Genomic DNA, 27,043 nt, shown 5'->3' with positions numbered 1-27,043 from the left:
GTGGTGTTTGATAACAAATATATGAAGTTATTTGATGCGAAACCGAATGCGATTCGAATATTTGGTATTTGCATTAAGCAGTTTTTTTTATCAGTTTCCAACATTGATTTAACAGACATTTTGGAAACGCCTTCAAATTTTATTTTGCCACCTTGGTGTATCAAACAACCAAAAATGTATTCGATCTTGTGCATCTAAAAAAGGATCGCACAGATGCAGTTATTTTATAAACAACATTTTATGAAAATCCAAGAGAGGTACCGTGATTACATTCCTGTTTACACAGACGGATCACGGGATGGGAATTCTGCGGCTTGTGCTACAGTTTTCCCATCAGACGCAATAATTTCCATGAGATTGCCCGATTCAGCATCAATCTTTACTGCTGAAACCTGGGCAATCATTAAAGCCCTGGAACAGATTAGGGATTCATTTGTATCCAAATATATTATTTTGACAGACTCACTTACGAGTCTCCAAGCTCTACAGTACATGAAATATGGAGCACCCGATGGTTGGAATGGTGATACGAAAGTGTGTCTTTTTATCAATTGCCAATAAAGATGTTATATTTTGTTGGGTAGGCTACCCAGCCATATTGGCATTAAGGGTAACGAAAAGGCAGATGTTGCTGCCAAGTCTGCTTTGAACTTGCCCCGTGTCCATGTTGGTGTCCCCTACAGTGATTATAAATTTCATATTAAACAATTTATTTTTTCGATTTGGCAAGATGATTGGGACGGTGCGGTTGCGAACAAGCTTCATTCTGTCAAGCCAGTCCTGGGAGAGTGGCAGTCATCTTACAGGCGGTGCAGGAAGGATGAAGTAGTCTTGTGTCGTGCCCGCATCGGCCATACATATTTGACACATTCATTTATTTTAAAGAAGGATCCTCCTCCTCAGTGTGAACATTGTCAGTGTATGCTGACTGTGCGCCACATTTTGGTGGAGTGTGATCATCTCAAGCCGACGAGAAATGATATATTTGGCAACAGAAATGTTTTGGAATCCTTTAAATTCTATCCAGAATTAATTGTAAAGTTTTTGAAACATTTTGACTTCTATACAAAGTTTTAAGGTTTACTTATCTCGATCTTATGTATTGTATTATACTTATCCCCACAGCTCCTTACACTGTGGTTTTACATAAATATATATAAATAATATTTTCATATACTTACCATTTGTGACACCCAACAGCCGATTTGTATTTTTGTGCTGGGATGTCGTTAAACATTCATTCATTCATTCATTCATTTACATATCATTTTCTTTTCAAATTTTTCATTAGGGACATTTACTAATCAATTCTAAATTAATTAACAACTACCATTTATCTGTTTACAGTTGTTTGGCAATGTCTTAAACTTGCATTTCAAATCTTAATGTGATGTAGTTGCTTGATTTGTTTCTATGCGTATGACTAGGAATTTATAATTAATTTGGTTAAATTGAAGTAAAGGTTTAGCTAATTATTCAGTCACAGAAGTTGTTTTATGATGGACATGAGAAGTTTTCCCAATAAAATTCATCATTGACTAAAATGGTTGTATGCTAATGCCCCATTTTTGACGATGTACATGGTGAAAACAATGGACTTAACTGTCACAACTATGTACTGCTCGTAATGGATGGGGCAGGATATGCTCACGTTTTTAGAACTGATTTCATCAATATTTGCTATCAAACATGCAGGTTTTGATTTTCCAAACCAGTCTTGAGGGTAACATTTTTGTATGGTTGGAAGGATGTATTGTCTTGGGAGAGACCATTCTGCAGGTTCGGTGGGAAGGATGTATTGTCTTGGGAGAGACCGTTCTACAGATTCGGTGGGAAGGATGTATTGTCTTGGGAGAGACCGTTCTACAGATTCGGTGGGAAGGATGTATTGTCTTGGGAGAGACTGTTCTACAGGTTCGGTGGGAAGGATGTATTGTCTTGGGAGAGACCGTTCTACAGGTTCGGTGGGAAGGATGTATTGTCTTGGGAGAGACTGTTCTACAGGTTCGGTGGGAAGGATGTATTGTCTTGGGAGAGACCGTTCTACAGGTTCGGTGGGAAGGATGTATTGTCTTGGGAGAGACAGTTCTGCAGGTTCGGTGGGAAGGATGTATTGTCTTGGAAAAGAAACAGTTCTGTAGACTTGGGTTGGAAGGATGTATTGGGAGAGGAGCACTTCTGTAGTTTCGATGCGAAGGATGCCTTGTTTTGGGAGAGACTTCCGTAGGCTTGATGGGAAGGATATATTGTCTTGGGAGAGAAACAGTTCTGTAGGTTTGGTGTGAACGGAAGGATGTATTGTTTTGGGAGAGGATCAGTTCTGTAGATTTGGTTGGAAGGATGTATTGTCTTGGGGGAAAAAGGCAATTGTATTGTGTTTTTAAGAGTTCTGTAGGCTTGGTTGGAAGAATGTATTTTCTTTGAAGAGCGGCAGTTCTGTGTTTTGATTGGAAGTATGTATTGTCTTGGGAGAGAAGCAGTTCTGTAGGCTCGGTGAGGATTGTATTGTGTTGAGAGAGAGAGAGTTCTGTAGGCTTGTTTGGAAGGATGTATTGTCTTAGGAGAGGTAGGCTTGGTTGAAAGGATTTCTTAGGAGAGAGGTAGTTCTGTAGGCTTGGTTGGAAGGATGTACTGACTTGGGAGAGGAGCAGTTCTGTATGTTCGGTGTGAAGAAAATATTTTCTTTGGAGAGACTGTTCTGTAGGTTTGGTTGGAAGGACGTATTGTATTTGCGAGAGGAGCAGTTCGGTGTGAAGGACATATTTTCTTTGGAGAGACTGTTCTGTAGGTTTGGTTGGAAGGACGTATTGTATTCGCGAGAGGAGCAGTTCGGTGTGAAAAACATATTTTCTTTGGAGAGACTGTTCTGTAGGTTTGGTTGTAAGGACGTATTGTATTTGGGAGAGGAGCATTTATGGAGGTTTGGTGTAAAGGATGTATTATTTTGAGAGATGAGCAGTTCTGTGAGAAGGATGTATTGTATTGAGATAGACAGTTCAGTATGTTTGGTGGGAAGGATGTGTTGTCTTAGGAGAGAGGTAGTTATGTACGCTTGGTTAGAAGGATGTATTCTCTTGGGAGAGACGTAGTTATGTAGGCTTTGTTGGAAGGATCTGTTGTCTTGGGAGAAGAGCAGTCCGGTATGTTAGGTATGAAGGATGTATTTTTTGGGGAGACAGTTCTGTTGGTTTGGTTGGAACATGTATTGTCTTGGCAGAGAGGCAGTTCTGTAGGCTTGGTGCGAAGGATGTATTTTCTTTGGAGAAGCAGTTCTGTAGGTTCGGTGAGAAGGGTGTAGTCTTTTGAGACCGTCCTGTAGGTTCGGTGGGAAGGATGCATTATCTTGGGAGGGAGACGGTTCTATAGACTTGGGAAGGATGTATTGTTTTGGGAAAGAAGGATGTATTGTTTTGAGAGAGAATTTTGTAGGTTTGGTGGGGAGGATGTATTGTCCTGAGAGAGACAGTTCTGTAAGTTCAGTGCGAAGGATGTATTGTCTTAGGAGAGTAGACAGTTCTATAGGATTGGTGGGAAGGATGTATTGTCTTGGGAGAGTAAACAGTTCTATAAGATTGGTGAGAGAGATGTATTGTCTTGGGAGAGTAGACAGCTATAGGATTGGTGGGAGGGATGTATTGTCATGGGAGAGTAGACAGTTCTATAAGATTGGTGAGAGGGATGTATTGTCTTGGGAGAGTAGACAGCTATAGGATTGGTGGGAGGGATGTATTGTCATGGGAGAGTAGACAGTTCTATAGGATTGGTGGGAGGGGTGTATTGTCATGGGAGAGTAGACAGTTCTATAAGATTGGTGAGAGGGATGTATTGTCTTGGGAGAGTAGACAGCTATAGGATTGGTGGGAGGGATGTATTGTCTTGGGAGAGGAACAGTTTTATAGGCTTGGTGGGAAGGATGTATTGTCTTGAGAGAGAGGCGGTTATGTAGGCTCAGTAGAAAGGGCGTATTGTCTTCGAAGATAGGCAGTTCTCTAGGCTCTGTGGAAAGGATGTATTGTCTTGGGAAAGAGACAGTTCTGTAGGTACCGTGGGAAGGATGTATTGTCTTGGGAAAAAGACAGTTCTGTAGGTACTGTGGGAAGGATGTATTATCTTGAGAGACCGTTTTATAGATGAAGTCAGAAGGATGTATAGGTTCGCTGAGAATTCTATTATAATGGAAGGTAAGGTGAGTTCAGCTGATACAAAAACCCATTCGGTACCAGACCTGATATAAACGACTTTCCCCTTCTCACTGAATATCTCACGACACAAAAATCAAAACATACGTGTGCCATGAAAATGCTAAGAGACGGTCGTTTCAAAACAAAAATTATGTATCAGTGATCACACACCCCCCCCCCCCCCACCCCCCTTTGAAGGTGACAATATATGTGTCCCCTCCAATTGCTGGCAACTTCCATCAATTCAAAACAAAAGCAAAGCACAACAAAATAACAAACAACGATAATAAAAAATTTGTTAGTACAATTAAAATTGCAAAAATGTAATTATAGCCTCCCCTTCCCCTAAAAAATCGTTTATTTTGCAATGTACGACGTTTATGTGGTAATTTGTTTACTCTCCACAAGCTTAAATTTGAACTTCGTACGTTTTTACCAAAAAAATTAATACATTTTGGTTGGTTACGTTTTGTAAACGAATTGTAAACTAATGTTTATGAGTTTTAGGGTACTTTTTAACCAAAATATTTATAGATTTTGGTAGGCAGGACCTACGTTTTTACCAAAATTGGGTACGTTTTGGTTAGGTATTCTACGTTTCTGTCAAGAGGGTCGAGACGTGGCCCAGTAGTAAAACGTTCCTTTGATGCGCGGTGGGTTTGGGATCGATCCCGGTCAGTGGGACCATTGGGCTATGTATTGTTCTCAGTCATGTCATGTCATAGGGTTTTACGTGCACATTCAGAACAAGCTGTTGTAGCGCACGCCTGTCGTGGGCACAAGAGCCGGCCTTGGCCGGCTCCTCCGTCCATGACAGGAAATGTTCTCAGTGGACCACGACTGGTATATAAAAGGCTGTGATATATGTGGTATCATGCTTGTGGGATGATGCATATAAATTATATCTCTTTCTAATGGAAAAATATAGAGGGTTTTCTCTGTAAGACCACATGTAAAAAATTACCAAATGTTTGTCTTCCAATAGCCGATGATTAATAAATCAATGTACTCTTGTGGTGTGATTAAAAAAAAACACCTTTTCTGTCAAGATGATAATTAATGATGGTCTGAAACCCAAATATTGTATTACACTGTTTCTTATCGTATGCAATACTGGCGTTAGTGTTGTGAAGAAAAGCGTAGCAAATGAAACGGTACCATTATTTATTGAGAAGTGCAAACTTCTTTGTGCAAGATTTATGTCAGGTATAGTTCGTTGTGCATTTTAGAACACTTTTATATTTAATCGACACAAAAATGAAGATGTTTGGTATAATATCCGCCCGGTCCCCTCCATTATTATTTTTAGTTAGGGTTGAGGGTTAGGGTTAGGGTTAGGGTTAGGGTTAGGGTTAGGGTTACGGTTACGGTTACGGTTAGGGTTAGGGTTAGGGTTAGGGTTGGGGTTGGGGTTGGGGTTGGGGTTGGGGTTATGGCTGGGGTTAGGACTAGGGTTGGGGTTAGGACTAGGGTTGGGGTTAGGGTTGGAGTTAGGGTTGGAGTTAGGGTTAGGGGAAGGGGGGACCGGGCGGATATTTTTCCCATGACGGCACATAAGTCTGCGCAGCAAACATCAAAACAACCACTTCTGTCGCTAATGTTTACATAAAACAGCAACAAACAATGAATCCGACTTTTTACAAGTTCTAAATAACAAACACTTCCTGTTATAGTCTGTTTCAGAAACATTTAGATTGTGCAAATGAGATAAATATAAATGGTGTTCCATGCTCCTTAGTTTGGACAACACAAAATGACAATATTAAAAAAAGCCAATGTAAAAATATTTGATAATTATTCACCAAAGATTTATATTATTAACTGTGTAAATGAACACAAATAGTGTTCGTTAGACATATAGGACAATCAATGATAATTTTGAAACAGACTATAGCTAAAATAGGCCATGCTGTCAGTGCAATCTTCAAAGTCTGTGTGCAGCCATTTTGCTTTGTGTCACTCGGAGGGAAATTCAAAGTATGCTTGGATGTTTACGTTAACAGATTAAATAAGACATACATTTGATTTATGGATTCATAAATTACAATACGGTATGTATTGAAGCTTCTATGTAAATTTATGTAAGTTGATATGCAAGGTTGAAGGTTGATCATTACAATGTTGACAGACACGTGTTGACAGGTGATAGAAAAACACGTTTTGTGAATTAAATTAACGTTGTTTGTTTGTTTACAAACATACCCCGACACTTGTTTCGAGACGTAATGTAACGTCATTAACGTGCGCAGACTTTTGTGCCGCGCAGACTAAGGTGACATGAGTGTATATGTTATTATGTGCAATATTTTAAAGAACCCCCTCCCCTCACACCATCCCAGTTCCTACAGGCCTGGTGTATTTTATATTAATAAGTACAAAGACTAGCCTACACAATGATATTGTCGATAGGACATATTAGTTATAAAGTGCTTTGGTGTGTGTGTGTGTGTGGGGGGGGGGGGGGGACCGTTTTTATGCAAATTTGCAAAATTGGCCTCTGTAATATCCATTGACGTGTCATGTTTACATCTATGCTGATGAAATATTAAAAGGTCCATTTGCTTCAGTTTACATGCTTGTTGTATGCTATATATGGCATTGTTGTTGTCCTTGTTATTAAAATAATGCGTATTTTGTTATTAAAATGTTTTAAAATAATGCGTGTTTTGTGCTTTTTTAAACAGGTTTTAACATAACATATCGATGTCTGTTCTCGTTACAGCCAGTTTAGGGCAAAATACATGCAGTTTTCTGCTGTCTGCCATTTTGTTTTTTTATGGAATACTCTTCAAGAGGGGTGAAAGACTCTAAAATATTAATATAAAATCAATGATCTCTAGTGGTATCTTTAAACAATCAAATAATATTAATAATAATAAAATAATATGACGTCATCACATTTGCATTTATATCATAACATGTTGTTACATACAACGGTTGTTAGATTAAGTCATATCCTTTCACCCCTCTTGTAGAATATTCCATAAAAAGTCAAAATGGAAGCCGGCACAAAATTACATGCTTTTTGCCCTATGCGATCTCAGCGAAGTCGATACAGGTGACATGGTTATCATCTAGTATGTGGAATCCATGCCATTGTTTTTTTTTCAAGATTTCTGTCTGGACAAAATGTGGGTAAAATCTAACGATAAATAAATTTATTGTAGTTGTCCACATTTTGTTTCGGACCACCCCAATACATAGGGACGAAACGACTCATTCTAAGGGCGAAATGACTCGGGGCGAACGGGAATAAGGGCGAAACGACTCGGGGGCGAATAGGAATAAGGGCGAAACGACCCGGCGAGCTTAAGTTAGTTTGATGCCCATTGGCATTCGTTTATTTGCTTAGCCTTCGTTTCATTGAACATTTGGGGAGAAAAAGAAAGCAGTGTTTTATTTAACAATGCCCACAACACATTTTATTTATTGTTGTATGGCGTCAGACATATGGTTACGGACCACATATATTGAGAGAGAAAACCCGCTGTCGCCACTTTACGGGCTACTCTTTTCAATTAGCAGCAAGGGATCTTTTATATACACCATCCCCCAGACAGGGTAGTACATACCACTGCCTTTGATATACCAGTCGTGGTACACTGGCTGGGACGAGAAATAGCCCAAGGAAGGACTTTCGTTTGGCACTGTCACTAAGTTGACTAACCCTAACCCTAACTCTATTTATTATAAGTATTTATAATGTTCTCTATACGTGACAGTGCCAAAGGAAGTCCTACCCCAGCCGTTGAACAGTTGGACTACCATTCATTTTGTATTCTTCATTTACATTCCATTAAGGTAGGACTTTCCTTTGGCACTGTCACATATAAAGAACATTATAAATACTTAAAATAGAGTTAGGGTTAGTGACATTGCCAAAGGTAAGTCCTTCCGATAACTTTCCAAAATCTTCGAACTTGAAAAAATTAAAACTAGTTAATTTAAACATAAACTTATTTACAAGTGGTAACACAACATTGTGAATTAATTCTTCATAATTGTCGTGACACGGGTACCAAAATGTGATGCTTCATGGATCTTCAACTTTTCAAGAACATCATCATCTGTGATGGCTCAACCTGATACTATAGTACTCATCATTTTCCTCTTCTTTGATGGTTTTGGATCACAAAACATCCTGTCATTGATTTTTGAAAAGAAAGAGGATACATTTGCAGATGAATCAGCTTTGGCACCTTTGTCACATGACAATTTGGAAACTTGAAAACTTGGGCTGGGGCCAACTTCACCATGTCAACAACATTTCTGTCAAATGGGAAACTCCACATTTCCTAAAAGCAGACTGAAGATTTGCAGGTGTTAAGAGTCGCTGCGTATGCACGACAACCCAGGCGGCAAATGGAATGTTGGTCTACTCCTCGTGTAGCATGTTCGCGAATATAAATAAATCTTTTCAAATGGCCCAAAACCAGCAACATTCATTGGCTGTAGGAGGTGAGAGGTGTGTGCTGGTAGCACAAACAAAATGACGTGTCTCTTTTGCCCATTCTTCAAGAGATACAGACATGCAGATGATTTGTTGTTGTCATCGTACATAATAATCAGAATAAGTTTCTCAGCAGTGGGGTTGATGCAGTATTTGACAAAGTGCTCTGAGAGGTACTTTCTTAAAAATTTCACTGTTTAACCATCCTGATGCACTGACGGTCCCAGCAGTACCGGGTAAACAACCCTCCAGTAACTCTTCTTGCATACGTTGACCCTTTAAAATGAAATACGGTGGGATGGTGTTACCGATAGCATTGCCGCATCCTATCACAGTCATGGTACTGGATCTAGACAGCTTAACAGCAACTGGGACTTGACCAGTAGAGCCAACAACACACGGTAGTGTGTGGTTTTCCATGAGACCCTTTTCATCAAGGTTGTAAATTTGTTCTGGGCTGTTCTTCAAATTATACTGGTCCAATATTGCTTCTAAATGTTGTAATTGACGATGTAGAAACTTCTTATTACTGAATTTTATAAAAATATAGTTCACGTTGAATATTAATATATACTTATTGATTTGTTAACATTATGCGATGACCTATGTTAGAATAACATTTATCAAACGTACATCAGTGGAGGAAACAAATCGTGAGCTAGCAGTGTGTTTTTTTTTTTTAAAGCTACTAGCTTGCTACTGGTTTTGCATTTGTCACTAGCCCTGTGTTAAAAAGTACTTGCCCTGTGTGTCGGGCTAGATTTGTCGAACTCTGGGTAGGCAAAGATTTCCCCTAAGAATCCATCACATTGACATCGCCAGCAGTTCACCCACAATTAATTATCAGTTTGCCCCCTGCAAAAAAAAGAAAGAAGCAACATAGGGTTGGTGTGTCTTCACTAGGTATGGGGTCAACAACAGCTATATTATTTAATGCCGCTCCTGCTGTGACATGAGAGGCACTACGAAAGTCAAAATCCCTTTGATTTAGTCTCATCAAAATGTTGTGTATATGTTAACTGTAATCACTAATTACGTTATAGGTTATCAGACATTGTCTTTTAAGGTGCGCAGGTGCGATCACGCTCGTACAGCACACGTAATTTCAACCTGGTGAGTGTAAAAAATAATGCACTTAAACAGCGCACGTAAAATAATTTTGTATATTGATTGCCACTATTTACCGTATGTAGCTGATAGAAAGACCCTTTTAATAATACCAGAAGAAAAAAAGTGACGTGAACGGTAGCGTCCATTCAAGATTTTAATATATGACTGGTACTTATCTTTGCTATACAAATAGGAAAACACTGGTTTAATAGACATCTTCGAAGACGTACCAATCTGATCAAAACTCTTTTGCCTATTTAAGTTATTATTAATTAGAAACATTCCATTTTTGTATGGTAACAGACCACAACATCTGATAAGCCTAACTTATTTATACTGTTCATATAGTTAAGAAAAAGAAAAAGGAATTGAATTAAATAGTGTGTCTGTAGCCTACACAAATGAACTTGTTATGGAAATCAGCAAAGTCTGTAAAATTGTCTCAATTAGTTTGTTAGCCTATAAAGCTTACGCGAAGCCCCGAAAATGGCAAGCGATCAAGATTTTGAAAACAAACTGTTCCCTCTTTAGTGTTAGCCGATATTATAATATCAAATCCTGCATTTACTATGGGAATAATCCCTGATTTTAATCAGAGGCTGTGCCCACGGTAAGCATGTTTGAACCCTTGGGATATAAGCATGTTAATACCTACCAAACAAACAAATTCTACAATCCTGATCCACATAAACAGTTTTGAAATTGAACAAGAAAACCATAATTGCCAGAAGGGCTATTTGATGAAAAATCTTACTGGTCCTTCTCAAATTGTCAGTCCTTATGTCCGTCTGTTAACTTTTTCTTGTCCGGACGATATCTTGCATACAGATGCATACAGAACCATCAAACCTCACACGTAGGAACAACTTCGGATGGCGGTGTGTTGCATACTATTACTAGGTCACTGTGACCTACTTTTCACGGTCTACCGTTACTGCACATAACAGTAAATCCTTGTCCGGACCATATCTTGCATACAGATGCATACAGGATCAACAAACTTCACATGTAGGAACAACTTGGGTTGGTCCAAAACAAACTGTTCATCCATCCCATTGCAAAAATTTCACATAATTAGAATTGAATCTTGCCCGTAACATATTCATTAATATAGATATAGTTTTCCATCAAACTCCTGATGGGCGTATCATGTACCTTAACGGTACTCTTGTTTTAATTTACACTGAACTTTCCCCCCAAAATCGATGGTTGCCCAACAGACAATCTTTGTAAAATTCTTAGTCGCCCTTTGCCTGCCTGTCTTTTGCCCTTTGCCTGCCTTCTGCCTGCCTGCCAGACACACAGACAGACATACAAACAAAACCCCATATTCCCCCTTATTCTCGGTGAGGGAACCGACAAAAAAGCTGGGGTGAAGTAACAAAAAGTCGGTGGCGAAGTGACAACCAGTTGGGGGTGAACTGACAATCAGTTGGGGGCGAAGTGACAACCAGTTTGGGGTGAACTGACACTGGGTGTGAACTGGTTTCACTAGGGAAAAACTGATTGGGGGCGAACTGGTTTTGGGGCGAAACGTCTGTTACCCAAAGTACATACATGTAGTTTTGTTTTTGTAAAGGCAGTGTATATATTATTTAAAGAGTGGCACAACAGAATATGAAGGGCGGTCGACAAAACACGAAAGAGGGGTGGTATAATGTAATAGTGGGGTGACCCGCCCTGCTCAATGTAATGGTATTTAATGTTAAACATAGGATTATTGTTGTATTAGAGTGGGAATGTTTGCCTACCTCATGGTAGGCAGCAGTTCCATGTTTTTGCAATACAGTTATCTCTGACGGCAGAGAGTGATCATAACTTTTCAGATTAATGTCTGTGTAGCTCTTGAACGGACAGCAAGATACTCTAGCAAAATCCCAAAGAGCGTTCACGTAATGACAGATATGCAGTTTTGATACATTTTGCAGTTAGGAAAATATGAATGAAATCTATCCCAATCGGTTCATGTGAATAATAAACAATCTGAACGTTATGAAGGCGTGTATGCTCAAGAGAATTACCCCCCAAAAAATATTGCCTAGGAACATGACCCAACCCCCCACCTAGAAACTTGACAGTCTAGACCCACCCCAGCATAATATCCTGCATATATGTCTAGTTATGGTATTTGTCAAGAGTTACATGTGATTTTCACCAGTTGTGACAGCAGTATTTAATTAGCAGCTACTGGATATCAAACATTTAGTAATTCTTATATATATAATTATTATAAACTTAGAAGTAACCCACTACATTTTTCCAATAGCAGCTAGGGATCATTTCCCCACAGACAGGACAGCACATACCACAACTTTTGATATACCAGTCGTGGTGCACTGGTTGGGAATTTCAAAGGCAAACATTTTCTTTCAAACCACTCCCTTGCCCCATTTGTTTCTACTGATACTAAAAATGTAAGTGCCTTAAAACAATCCTTGGGGAAAGGCCTAAATTAATAAACTTTCACACGGTGGCTTTTATAAAAAAAACATTTACCTCCGTACCATGTTTTAAAAATTATCTCCATCATAGAATGAAGACTAGTTTGTATCACATGATTTGAAAGAATGGTAAAATGGCATCTTACGGTTGCTATTTGTATAAAAGTAAATCGAAATACTCTAATGCTGCATCTGACGCCATATAACCGTAAATAAAATGTGTTGAGTGCGTCGTTAAATAAATGCAATATTTCCTAATGCTGCATTTCATTTCAGAATAAATGTGTTAACATTTGTAATGATTAAGTAATGATTGTGTTTCTTTTTCAGCATGAGTAAACGAGGATTTCGAGGTGGGTTTGTTCGGAACCGTGGAGGATATCGTCAAGGCTTTCAGCAAAAACGACAGTTTGACAAGTTTGACTATGACAGTGATGAGGACATGAGAAGAGAGTCACGGATGCGGGTGAAACGTCAATTCAGAAACCAGGGGGGAGGAGATGCCTTCATGGTGAGTCCTGTTCGGTCGATGTTTTTGCCAGAAAGACATTTTTGTGTATAGCGCTATGAAATCGAATATTTACAATGTGTGTGCTGAATACAAGCACTGTTGATAGGGTGTATGGGGGACCTCCCCCAGAAAGAAAATGTGTTAGGTTTAGGGTTAGGGTTAAGAAAATCATACAGTAATGATAAGAGTAATTAATTTTGTAAAATTTTGTAACATAAAAAAATAAAATCTGCCAGAACCTTAGGGTATAACGCCATACCCATTTTACCCTAGAGCTGGTAGAAACCCTGTCTGTGTACAGATTACTTAATAGTAGTGCCTGTTCAGTCTATGTAGTACTTCATGGTGAGTCATGTTCGGTTTCCATCGCAATTCATGATGAGTTGTGTTTGGTCTATGTAGTACTGCATGGTGAGTAGTGGTCGGTCTGTGTAGTACTTCATGGTGAGTAGTGGTCGGTCTATGTAGTACTTCATGGTGAGTAGTGGTCGGTCTACGTAGTATTTCATGGTAAGTCGTGTTCAGTCTATGTAGTACTTCATGGTGAGTAGTGGTCGGTCTGTGTAGTACTTCATGGTGAGTAGTGGTCGGTCTATGTAGTACTTCATGGTGTATAGTGGTCGGTCTACGTAGTATTTCATGGTAAGTCGTGTTCAGTCTATGTAGTACTTCATGGTGAGTAGTGGTCGGTCTGTGTAGTACTTCATGGTGAGTAGTGGTCGGTCTATGTAGTACTTCATGGTGAGTAGTGGTCGGTCTACGTAGTATTTCATGGTAAGTCGTGTTCAGTCTATGTAGTATTTCATGGTGAGTAGTGGTCGGTCTACGTGGTATTTCATGGTAAGCCGTGTTCGGTCTACGTAGTACTTCATGGTGAGTTGCGTTTGGTCTATATAGTACTTCATGGTGAGTCATGTTCGGTTTACATCGTACTTCATGGTGAGTTGTGTTCTATCTATATAGTTCTTCATGGTGAGTCGTGTTCGGTTTACATAGTACTTCATGGTGAGTCGTGTTTGGTCTACGTAGTACGTCATAGTACGTAGTACGTCATGGTGGACCGGCCTTGGTGGCGTCGTGGTTAGGCCATTGGTCTACAGGCTGGTAGGTACTGAGATTTTTAATCCAGATACCGACTCCAAACCCTGAGTGAGTGCTCTGCAAGGCTCAGTGGGTAGGTGTAAACCAGTTACACCGACCAGTGATCCATAACTGGTTTAACAAAGGCCATGGTTTGTGCTATCCTGCCTGTGGGAAGTGCAAATAAAAGATCCCTTGCTGCTAATCTGAAAGAGTAGCCCATGCAGTGGCGACAGCGGGTTTCCTCTCAAAATCTGTGTGGTCCTTAACCATATGTCTGACGCCATATAACCGTAAATAAAATGTGTAGTTCATCATGGTGAGTCTTGTTTGGTCTACGTAGTACTTAAGTGTTGTGATAGTCCCCCGAAATGATCCGTCTTCTCTATAAAATAAAATGAAATTGTCCTCGCTCGTGGTAGTAATTAATTTGTTAATGAATGTTTGATCTTGAATATAGTGATTAGACACCAGAGGTAATTAATTTGTAATGAATGTTTGATCTTGAATATAGTGATTAGACACGAGAGGTTATTAATTTGTTAATGTTTCAGGATGATAATGAGTTTGGAGTGAGGTCCAGACGGGATGATCTTGACTGTGGGTTTGACCTGACACCCGTGTCTTCCTCAACTCCTGCCGCTTACCGCCGTCGTTCTGCCCTGCTGGATTCACCAGACAGCCTGACCTTGGGCTCCACTGGGGTCAGCTCGGAACTACTGGGAGGCCGTGCGAGTACACGCTGGCTTGAAGAACAGCTGCGCGTGCGCGAGACACAGCTCGCCATGACTAGCAGCCTACTTAAGGAGCAGACCCACCTGCTCTCACAGGTGGGGGGTGTGCTAAGCAGGAATACAGCCCCCATGAGAAGACAACCGGCGCCAAATTTTAACACATACTCAGAAAAGCGGCGCAGCGACAGAATGGGCAATTTATCTCAGAAACGAATTAGAACCAGTTCATGGGTAATGATTATTTATTTTGAATGTATTGAAGGCGGTTTATGGGTAATGATAATTTATTCTGACTGTATTGTTTTGGCTGTGTAGACAAAACTCACAAATATTTGAATTAATTAGTTCCAGATGCTTGAAAGCTGATTATTTCCGTGTAATGCAGGTTTCACTTCAGAGAACTCGTTCTTGAATTCCAGATTGTGTGAAACCATACAGAGCTGACTCCGTCCACTGACAAGTTAGCCAGTTGATTATTGTTATACAAAGTGGATACAACACGTTGTCTTTGATAAATAAAATGGTCCTTAAATTAACCATGTTTTAACCATTTTCAAGGAAATGCTCTCAATATCTGAAATTTGCTAGAGAAAATTTGTCCCAGTGTGAGTCCTGCTTGTGAGAAGTAACACCTGCATTCTAAGAATAAGCATTCATTTCAAAGTGGTCTGTTGGTGTAATGTTAGTCCCTTTGTTTCCGATGAAGTCTTTTGGTGTAGCACAAGTAGCCAATCAGCTGAACTTGACTGGGCATCGAAATAAGCATAATGTGACTGTCTTTTAACCCAGGTACAGATTACCACAATTAAAATACAGTACAAGTTTATACGTGTGCAATTTTCATTTATTTTCACTAAAAGCTATCTTCATACACTGATCATGAGTATCAATGTGCATTTTTATGATCATTATGCCTTCATGTTTATTGATCCTGGTTTCTGTGTAGCATTTTATGATCATTATGCCTTCATGTTTATTGATCCTGGTTTCTGTGTAGCATTTTATGATCATTATGCCTTCATGTTTATTGATCCTGGTTTCTGTTTAGCATTTACCTGGTGCATTTACCTTTACATTGTTGATCTGCAAATTGTATGGCATTGCAAGTTGTGGTCTTGTCCTATTGGATATGATGAATGCATGTAACATGAAAACAATTGTAAAGAAGTACTGTTCACTCAATACTTTCATTGAGAATGAAGTACGATTCTCGCCTTTCTTGACATGTAGTAACCTTTTGGTAACCTGAATGATCATTTTCTACTTATTTCGATGCTTGTCAGTTGGTTTTTACGTTGTCAGAGGAATTTATGCATTTCAGCAAGTGCAAATGTTTCCTCAGATAACAAATCATGTCACAGAATATAATACATGTTTTTGAAGAATATTTTATTCTCAAGGCTACAACAACAATGATTTGTTGTACGAGAACAAATTGGCAGTTTCCAGAGATGCAGAATATTTTGACCAGTGAGAGTACCGGTATTCTCTCTCAGTATTCTCTCTCAAGAGTATTCTGAATATTCTCTCTCTGAGTGCAGTTTAAAGTTAATTAAATTGTACATGTCTGCACTGCCACTGTGCCATAACTAGCATTCTGTTTGAAGGAAGATTTTCAAAACATTACAAAGCAAAGTTAACTTGCATTCCTTTTTTTCATTTTGCAAAGTGTTTGTGCTTTGTTTAAGCTTGGCACATGTTTTTAACAAAAATATGATTGTGGTTTTTTAATGTGAACCCATACTTAATGAACAAGGGCTTTTGTTCTGTTTGTTTGATTGGGTGATTTTAGTCTGGTGGTGGCCGCAACTTTACGAGACAGCCCAGCCATAATCAAAGTGGAAATCGAGGATTGCGAGGAAATGTGCACAGTCGAGGTAATGTCTTCACACAGTTATGTAGGGAAGGGCTGGGTGAAACACAGGCCAACACACATTATATTTAATATAGGAGTTGTGTCACAAATGGCCAACACATATTGTATTTGATATATCACTATTATGAATTGTGCTACAAGGCCAGCACATATTGTATTTGACATGAATTGTGCAACAAACAGGCCAGTACACATTATATTTGATATATGTGTGGTGCCACTTACAGACCAGCATACATATTTGATATATGAGTTGTGCCACAGAGAGGTTGACATGTCTTGTATTTGATATACATGTTGTGTCACAAACAGGCCAACTCATATTGTATTTAATATATGAGTTGTGCCACAGACAGGCCAACACATATTGTATAATATGGTATATGAGCTGTGCCACAGACAGGCCAACACATATTGTATATGATATACCGTTATGAGTTGTGTCACAAACAGGCCAACACATATTGTATTTGATATATGAGTTATGTCACAGGCAGGTCAACACGTATTGTATTTGATATGAGTTGTGCCACAGACAGTCCAACATACATTATATTTGACATATGAGTTGTGCCACAGACAGGCCAGCACACATTATATTTGACATATGAGTTGTGCCACAGACAGGCCAACACATTGTATTTGATATACCAGGGTTTGCACGCATCCTGGAAAGTGCTTACACATTTTGTTTTTCACCCTGGAAAGTGCTTAAAACTCCTGGGATAATTAATTAACCTCATGGAAAGTCCTGGAATTTTATTATTATTGTTTATTAATTTTTTGTTTTACATTAAATAATAACAATCATTTTGAATATATATAAATAATCGTGTTTGAAGCCCGTTTCCAAACTAAATCCTTCACGTAATGGTAATTAAAATGAGGTTGACTGTTATTATTTGAATAGTATAATATGTAGCTGTCCACAATTCCCCATAACAATTGTTTTAAATATTTGTTACAATTGGTTTAAGGTTAGTTATATTCAATACCTTTGAAAATACTTTATTCCATAAAACCGACATAATGTTTATATTTGTAATCCAATTTTGCTTTTGATAAATTAGACCTTTTGAATATTCTGTTCAAAATTTACTTCACAATAGTGCTTTTGTTGGTGGTTTTGGAGAAAATATAGCACAGAAGACAGAATGAGGCATGGGACTAAAGGTTCATTGTATTCCGTAGATGTTCGGCTCATTCCATCAAAATACACCCAATGAGCTTTATAAGTATTAAAATGCAATGTCACTTGTTGATCACTGTGTGGCCGAGTGGTTGTCGTTTGTAGTGATTAATGCAATATTCAGTGGATATCACTAATTCCCCATGGAAGGATTTACGGAAATGTTTCCGAAATGGGTATACATTGTAATTCCAGTATATTTCACACTTCATGTTACTAATGAGTTTATACTAATTATTAATGGAAATAAAACATGTTTACATGATTTTTGTAATTTATTTTATTAGGTACTTTTTAAAAAATACCAATAAATATGATATATAAGCACTGACCTATAAACGTAATACTGTAAATATTTTAATTTATGTTGTGTGATGTGGGACGTTTTTCATGCAGTACTCTTTAGTTTGACATTTCAGTTCAGATGTAAAACATTACACCATAATCAAACTTGTGTATAAGGGGATTTGAATAATATTTCAGAAGTTAGTTATTAAAACTGGAATTTCAATTATCAAAAATTATTATTATAATTTTTATGGTGAATACTTTGATATAAATGTAATCATTATGTCACATTAATCATTCATACTTACAACTGTCTGTCTGTCTGTCTGTCTCACTCTGTCTGCCTGTGAGTGTTTTTGGTAATTCAAACTAACACCACGGCCTCGCTGTATTCACTGTGTTATGGGTTAGATTTGTTTTACCAGGTGGTCTGAAACGGGGAGCTGGCAGTCAACAGAGTACCGCTTCAAGGTAAAACATTTGTTAAATTAATTATGTGTAATGCTTTTTATTAATAGCTAATTTGAGTAAACAACCTAGAATTACTGAAGGCACTATGACTAAAAATTTACCCTCGTTAGAATGTTGTTGTTTTTTAATCTAATTAAAATTAGCTCCACTATTACGTGTGGATCTTACAGCAGTCCGTTGGAGCTCATGTCCTGTTGACCTTTCATTCGACCAATCAAAACCTTACTTGCAAAATCATGCCAATGATCTGAAAAGAATTTGAAAACATTCGGGATTATGCCGAGGGTATACAAAATTATTTGGGTGAATTATGAAGTATGCCGGAAACTAATTGCAATATAAAATTTTATATAAAATTAGTTTCAAGACAAAAAAAACCCTGTGATGGTATAGCCATAAAATCTGTTTATACTATTATACAATCCAGAGTTTATTACTGCACTTTCCCCCCTGTTTTTTCAATGTTGAAATAAAACAAGTTCGCCGATTGCATAAATAGTCTCGGCCGATATTTTTTGAATTTGTATGCTCCTGAATAATGCTATAAAAGTCCACACAATGCTGTTAGATTTACTGGTAGGCCCAGTAGAGCTAATTTTAATCAGACTGGTTGTTTTTATAATAATTTTTAGTTTTTGGGTTAGGGGTGGGATCTTATGGAACAGGTGGGGACAATAACCAACTGATTTTTGTTTAAACGGCCTTACTGCCGGTGTATCTTGATACGACTTGTTTGGTATCACTATTTGTGTTATGCACATTTTAGTGTTGTATTCCATGACTATTTAACATTCAAATACTGTATGTTCTCAGTATTGAGACAAAATTAATGGTATATTTCTTATTTTAGTGTTGTATCCATGACTATTTAACATTCAAATACTGTATGTTCTCAGTTAGTATTGAGACAAAATTAATGGTATATATGACTATTTAACATTCAAATACTGTATGTTCTCAGTTAGTACTGAGACAAAATTAATGGTATATTTCTTATTTTAGTGTTGTATCCATGACTATGTTCTCAGTTAGTATTGAGACAAAATTAATGGTATATTTCTTATTTTAGTGTTGTATCCATGACTATGTTCTCAGTTAGTATTGAGACAAAATTAATGGTATATTTCTTATTTTAGTGTTGTATCCATGACTATTTAACATTCAAATACTGTATGTTCTCAGTTAGTATTGAGACAAAATTAATGGTATATTTCTTATTTTAGTGTTGTATCCATGACTATGTTCTCAGTTAGTATTGAGACAAAATTAATAGTATATTTCTTATTTTAGTGTTGTATTCCATGACTATGTTCTCAGTTAGTATTGAGATAAAATTAATGATATATTTCTTATTTTTTCAATTATAGGAACGTTAATGTGCAACAGAATCGGAAAAACGCAGTAAGTTGTTTACCTAAATATTATATTTATATTTTAATATATTTGTATAACATCTTATTTTTTCATTCATGATTTAACTAATACAGGAATGAAAATTAACATAGTATCTGGTAACCCATGTACAGGATATCACAAGTTTTAATATATTTCCCATGATTTGTACTGTTGATACATTGATGAGTATCAGTTGCTTTTCTCACTGTGCTGATACCTATTTAAGTTGAGCTACTGTATCACGTAGAAAGATGGACAGTAATATAGTGTCAATTTTGTTTGAAAACAAAACACAAAAAATTGAGAAAGGAATCACAGAATTGTACAGCAAAAAACTATTTTTTCCAGAATGGATACTGTTGTTGATTTTATTGGCATGTGGTGACATGGTAACCCGAATGACTGTTCTCGACACATTTTGAAGTCTGGGTATACAAGCCAGTTATAATTAATACTTAAAATACTTTCACTCTTAATATTATTTGATCTAAAAATATATATTAGATTAGAAAAACATAACTGTATGATTCTAAAAGTCTTCAAGTTTGAACATCAATTTAGTTGCTTATGTTATATTTCCTATTTCAGATATATGTTACTTCTTATACTAGACTCTGTTTATTTATGACATATAATACTTCCTTCCATAAAAACACAAGTTTAATTAAAATTGGAGTTTTACGTCTCTTACAAAGCATATTGGTAAAAAACCCTGTTTGTTGAAACCCCTACTAAGGAGCACGGTTTGTTAATTTGCTAATATAATCTGTTTGTTTTTTGTGTTAACCCAACAGGTACAGACTAAAGCTGCTGCTGGGAAAAGCCAGGTGAGTGAAACCATGTCTTCAAGATCATATCTGTCTTCAAGGGCATATCTGTTTTCAAGGGTATATCTGTTTTCAAGGGTATATCTGTCTTATAGGGCATGTCTTCAAGGGGATGATATGTCTTCAAGGGTATATGTGTCTTCAAGGGCATATCTGTTTTCAAGGGTATATCTGTCTTATAGGGCATAGCTGTCTTATAGGGCATATGTCTTCAAGGGGATGATATCTGTCTTCCAGGGCATATGTGTCTTCAAGGGCATATCTGTTTTCAAGGATATCTGTCTTATAGGGCATATATCTGTCTTCCAGGGCATATATCTGTCTTCCAGGGCATATGTGTCTTCCAGGGCATATGTGTCTTCAAGGGCATATCTGTCTTCAAGGTTATATCTGTCGTATAGGGCATAGCTGTCTTATAGGGCATATGTCTTCAAGGGGATGATATCCGTCTTCCGGGGCATATCTGTCTTCAAGGACATGTCTGTCTTCATAGATTTAATTTTACGAAACGGTAAACCATGCAAGTCTCATTAGTGTTTTGATCACTTCATTTATAGTATGTTGTTTAATATATTGTTTTTATCATTTATTCATAGTGTTTCATCATTTTATATATTGTTTTGATGATTATATTTATAGTTTAAAAAATGGTCAATCAAACATTCGTGCATTATTGAAATGACATTGATGTGCTATTGGCAAAATTATATTTCTAGCAGTTGGATATATGTATAAGCACAATTATTAATAATAGCCACATCTTTGATTTATTTTGCTTCACAGAACAGAAGACGAAGTAGTACTGCCAAGAAAAATAAGCCACAATATTTACAACCAGTAAGTAACCTGCAATGATGAGGTGTACTGTTTTTGGTGTGTCATGTTTAATCATATTTACAGCTTGTATATAAACAGAATTTCTATTTCATTCTAGTATTTATGAATGTTTGGAGTGTAGCAAACAATCAACAACACCAGTGACACACATAATAGACTCGATGATATTCAAACAATGACTTTTAGGATGTTTAATTAATCCCCTACTGGTCCATCTCGAGGGGACTAGAGGTTTCATCTCCGTCTGTCAGGAGGGGACTACAGGTTTCATCTCCGTCTGTCAGGAGGGGACTACAGGTTTCATCTCCGTCTGTCAGGAGGGGACTACAGGTTTCATCTCCATCCGTCTGGAGGGGACTACAGGTTTCATCTCCGTCCGTCTGTCCTGCATCTAGTTTTCTGGATGTTTTTATCACAATTCCTTGAGATATTGAGCTGAACGTTTGTGTATAGCTTTTTCATGTTCTGTTGCAGATCAAATTTAACTTTCATAGCGATTTACTCATTATAAGCCCGTCTGTGATGGGTCGTATTATGGTATGGCATTGTCCATCTGTCTATTAACTTTTTCTTGTCCGGACCATATCTTACATACAGATGCATACAGGATCATCAAACCTCAAATGGTATGTTGGTTAGTCCATTGCAAAAATCTCACATAATTAGAATTGAATCGTACCCGTAAGATATTCATTAATATAGATACGGTTTTCCATCAAACTCCTGATGGGCGTATCATGTACCTGACCGGTACTCTTGTTATACACAGTGAAAGCACTCAGAACTGAACCCTCTGTAAATGAGAATTCCTTCAAAACGGACACACTTCACGTGTGAGGGGATTCACGGTGTATATATACGTCCTAGGAGAAATGCATACTCATCTTTTGTATTCTTTCCAATAGTCTATAATCCAACCTGGCATTAGAAGGAAATGTTTTATTTAACGACGCACTCAACACACTTTATTTAAGGTTATATGGCATCGGAACCTGGCATTAGAGCATGTTGTGTGCCACATCAGGTCATGGTGACATTTCCAAGTCTTATTCCTTATACTTCCATATTGTAATCTGTAGTTTAATACTGTTTATTCTAGCAAGTGAAAATATGTGTATTGATGTGAAAAAGGTTTGTATTGATGTGAAGAAAGTGAATATTGATCTGAAAAAGGTTTGTATTGATGTGGAGAATGTGAGTGTATTGATGTGAAATAGACATTGATGTTAAAAAGGTGTGTATTAATATGAAAATAAAATGTATTGATGTGAGAAAAGTTAATATTGATGTGGAAAAGGTCTGTTGATGTGGAAAAGGTGAGTATTGAGGTGAAAAAAGACTGATGTTACAGGGAAGTGTGTATTGATGTGAAAAAGGTCTGTTGATGTAGAAAAGGTGAGTATTGATGTGAAAAAAGAGTCGGTGTTAATGTGAAAAAGGTGCATTGCTGTTAAAGGGAGTGTGTATTGATGTGGAAAAGGTGAGTATTGATGTGAAGAAAGATTGATGTTAAAAAGGTGTGTATTGATGTGAAAAAAGGTGCATTGATGTTAAAGGGAGTGTGTATTGATGTGGAAAAGAGATTTGATTTGAAGCAAATCAATGTAATATATTGTGGGTTTCTGTGATGACCGAAGGGATTTTAATCAATTTGTTTTTATCATTCTTTACAGGAAGACATTCCGGAGCATGATAGCAGCAAACCAGTGGGTGAGTTTAAAGTGTTTGTCTTCTGTTCTAGTAATGCATTACTTTATTTAAACACATTCTACATACATAATCTTATTTAGACTGATACATTCTACATACACAATCTCATTTAGACTGACACATTCTACACACACAATCTCATTTAGACTGACACATTCTACATACATAATCTCATTTAGACTGACACATTCTATATACACAATCTCATTTAGACTCGCATTCTATATACATAATCTCATTTAGACACATTCTACATACACAATCTCATTTAGACTGACACATTCTACATACATAATCTCATTTAGACTGACACATTCTACACACAATCTCATTTAGACACATTCTACATACACAATCTCATTTAGACACATTCTACATACATAATCTCATTTAGACTGAATCATTCTACACACACAATCTCATTTAGCCACATTCTACATACATAATCTCATTTAGACTAACACATTCTACACACATAATCTCATTTAGACTGACACATTCAACACATAATCTCATTTAGACTGACACATTCTACATACATAATCTCATTTAGACACATTCTACATACACAATGTCATTTAGACTGACACATTCTACATATATAATCTCATTTAGACTGACACATTCTACACACACAATCTCATTTAGACATATTCTACACACATAATGTCATTTAGACTGACACATTCTACATACACTACTCAAAAGAATTTAAGGGTCAGACGATATTTTCGACATTATTTTCTGAATGTCAATTATATTAGCTAGACCATAATGTCACGCATGGTATTGTTCCATTTTGACGAAAGTGGGTCTAAGCAACCCATAAAAAATTTAAAATCCACTGTCATTGACACTGTCGACTAGTTCTAATGGCGAAAACATGCTTACATTTGCACGTAAATTAGGGCGAAAGCGAAAGGTCTGCTAAGTGCCCATAACTTGCTTTTTCACAAAGCGCTTCATTTGCACGCTTTGCACGTGTATTCCATGTTCCCAATGCTGAATTTCCGTATAATTGGAGCTTGCGTTCGTGTACGGTGCACACTCCAAATTCGACAATGGTACGATGTCAACTGACTATCGAAGATCGAGGAAGGGCTATTGCTTGGCTTCAGGATGGCAATACGCAAAGAAATGTTGCTCTGAGACTTGGTGTCAGTCAGAGTGTCGTTGGCCGACTGTGGCAACAGTACCAAGCAACGAATTATGTTCGAAATCGTCCACGTTCGGGAAGACCCCGAAGCACTACAAATAGAGAGGACCGCTACATCACCAATATGGCTCTACGTCAATGCACAACCACTGCACGCCGATTACGTGACAATCTGCGGACTGCGACTGGAACTCGAGTGTCTGATCAAACCATACGCAATCGTCTGAGAGCCAATAATCTACCCTGCCGTCGCCAGGCTGTTCGACCACCACTCCTACCACGTCACAGAACGGCCAGACGTCACTGGTGCATGCTTCATCTGCGGTGGCAACGTGTTCAGTCCAGGTTTAGTCTCCAGTTCAAAGACGGTCGGGTTCGTGTCTACAGACGTCCTGGGGAGCGCTTCGCTGACGTTAACGTTAGACAACGTCACCGGTTCGGTGGTGGCAGCGTCATGGTGTGGGGCGGCATCTCTATCCACCACAGGACCCCCCTCTATGTGGTGGATGGCAATCTTAATGGAATCCGCTATGTGAATGAGATTATCCGGCCGTTGGTTCTCCCAGGCCTTCAGCAGATTGGCGGCGGGGCAGTTCTGCAGGATGACAATGCCAGACCCCACCACGCCAGGGTGGTAACGGACTTTCTCAGACAACAAGGTATCGCCAGGATGGATTGGCCAGCATATTCGCCTGACTTGGCCCCAATAGAGAACGCCTGGGACGAATTAGGCAGGAGAGTTCGGGATAACCTTCATGATCTGGGTCAACTTCTTATGGCAGAGTGGCAGGCCATTCCCCAAGAGTTCTTCAGACGTCTGATCAACAGCATGAGGCAACGATGTGTCGAGTGTATTCACACCAGGGGTGGATTCACACACTATTAAACGAATGTTCTAATGTGTAAAATCCATGTTTGACAACCTTCAACTTTGACAGCATGTCATGTGACTTTCTTGTATACAGTGACGTTTATTTGTGGGTTTTTGTAAATATGGAACAATAAATAAAAAATTTGGTGTAGTTTACATCATCAATCTAATACACTCTGAAACTTATTTGGTTATAAATTTTTGACCCTTAAATTCATTTGAGTAGTATACATAATCTCATTTAGACTGACACATTCTACTCACATAATCTCATTTAGACTGACACATTCTACACACTATCTCATTTAGACTGTCACATTCTACACACATAATCTCATTTAGACACATTCTACATACATAATCTCATTTAGACTGACACATTCTACACAAAATCTCATTTACTGATTTAGACTCACATTCTACACACACAATCTCATTTAGACTGACACATTCTACACACACAATCTCATTTAGACTGACACATTGTACACACACAATCTCATTTAGACTGATACATTCTACACACACAATCTCATTTAGACTGATACATTCTACACACACAATATCATTTAGACTGACACATTTTACAGACACAACCTCATTTAGACTGACACATTCTACATACACAATCTCATTTAGACTGATACATTCTACACACACAATCTCATTTAGACTGACACATTCTACACACATAATCTCATTTAGACTGACACATTCTACACACATAATCTCATTTAGACTCACATTCTACACACATAATCTCATTTAGACACATTCTACATACATAATCTCATTTAGACTGTCGCATTCTACACACAATCTCATTTAGACTGTCACATTCTACACACATAATCTCATTTAGACACATTCTACATACATAATCTCATTTAGACTGATACATTCTACACACAATCTCATTTAGACTGTCACATTCTACACACATAATCTCATTTAGACACATTCTACATGCATAATCTCATTTAGACTGACACATTCTACACACAATCTCATTTAGACTTAATCATTCTACATACATAATCTCATTTAGACTGACACATTCTAGATACATTCTACATACATAATCTCATTTAGACTGACACATTCTACTTATATAATCTCATTTAGACACATTCTACACACACAATCTCATTTAGACTGACACATTCTACATACATAATCTCATTTAAACTGACACATTCTACACACACAATCTCATTTAGACTGACACATTCTAGATACATTCTACATACATAATCTCATTTAGACACATTCTACATGCATAATCTCATTTAGACTGACACATTCTACACACAATCTCATTTAGACTTAATCATTCTACATACATAAAATCTCATTTAGACTGACACATTCTAGATACATTCTACATACATAATCTCATTTAGACTGACACATTCTACTTATATAATCTCATTTAGACACATTCTACACACACAATCTCATTTAGACTGACACATTCTACATACATAATCTCATTTAAACTGACACATTCTACACACACAATCTCATTTAGACTGACACATTCTAGATACATTCTACATACATAATCTCATTTAGACACATTCTACATACACAATCTCTCATAGACTGAATCATTCTACATACATAATCTCATTTAGACACATTCTACACACATAATCTCATTTAGACTGACACATTCTACATACACAGTCTCATTTAGAGTGACAGATTCTACACACATAATCACATTTAGACACATTCTACATACACAATCTCATTTAGACTGACACATTCTACACACATAATCTCATTTAGACTGACACATTCTACACACATAATCTCATTTAGACACTGGTAGATAAGTTAATAAACGTAACCATCATCTTACATAAAATATTATATGTCTGCTGTTTATTAATTGTTACTAACGCTAACTT

General features: G+C 37.6%; 1 protein-coding gene across 3 annotated transcripts in view; it reads left to right on the top strand.

Moving 5' to 3' along the window:
* The first annotated feature begins 5,284 nt into the window (after positions 1-5,284).
* Positions 5,285-27,043, top strand: part of LOC121383068 — a 31,053-nt gene continuing 9,294 nt past the window's right edge. Inside the window, exons 1-9 of one of the 3 annotated variants that reach the window (XM_041512836.1) lie at positions 5,285-5,387; positions 12,513-12,693; positions 14,328-14,738; positions 16,300-16,384; positions 18,286-18,331; positions 19,699-19,732; positions 20,527-20,553; positions 21,337-21,390; positions 23,064-23,100. In XM_041512836.1, coding sequence (XP_041368770.1) covers positions 12,514-12,693; positions 14,328-14,738; positions 16,300-16,384; positions 18,286-18,331; positions 19,699-19,732; positions 20,527-20,553; positions 21,337-21,390; positions 23,064-23,100 — 874 coding nt within the window. In that variant the 5' untranslated portion in view covers positions 5,285-5,387; position 12,513. Of the gene's footprint in view, positions 5,388-12,512; positions 12,694-14,327; positions 14,739-16,299; positions 16,385-18,285; positions 18,332-19,698; positions 19,733-20,520; positions 20,554-21,336; positions 21,391-23,063; positions 23,101-27,043 lie in introns of all 3 variants that reach the window. The other 2 variants (XM_041512835.1, XM_041512837.1) reach the window with 2 other exon arrangements.

The sequence above is a fragment of the Gigantopelta aegis genome, chromosome 10 (genome assembly GCF_016097555.1).
Source record: "Gigantopelta aegis isolate Gae_Host chromosome 10, Gae_host_genome, whole genome shotgun sequence".
In the NCBI taxonomy this organism is placed as follows: domain Eukaryota; kingdom Metazoa; phylum Mollusca; class Gastropoda; order Neomphalida; family Peltospiridae; genus Gigantopelta; species Gigantopelta aegis.
Note: the sequence above shows the minus strand (reverse complement) of the source record. Positions and strands in the feature narration are given on the sequence as shown.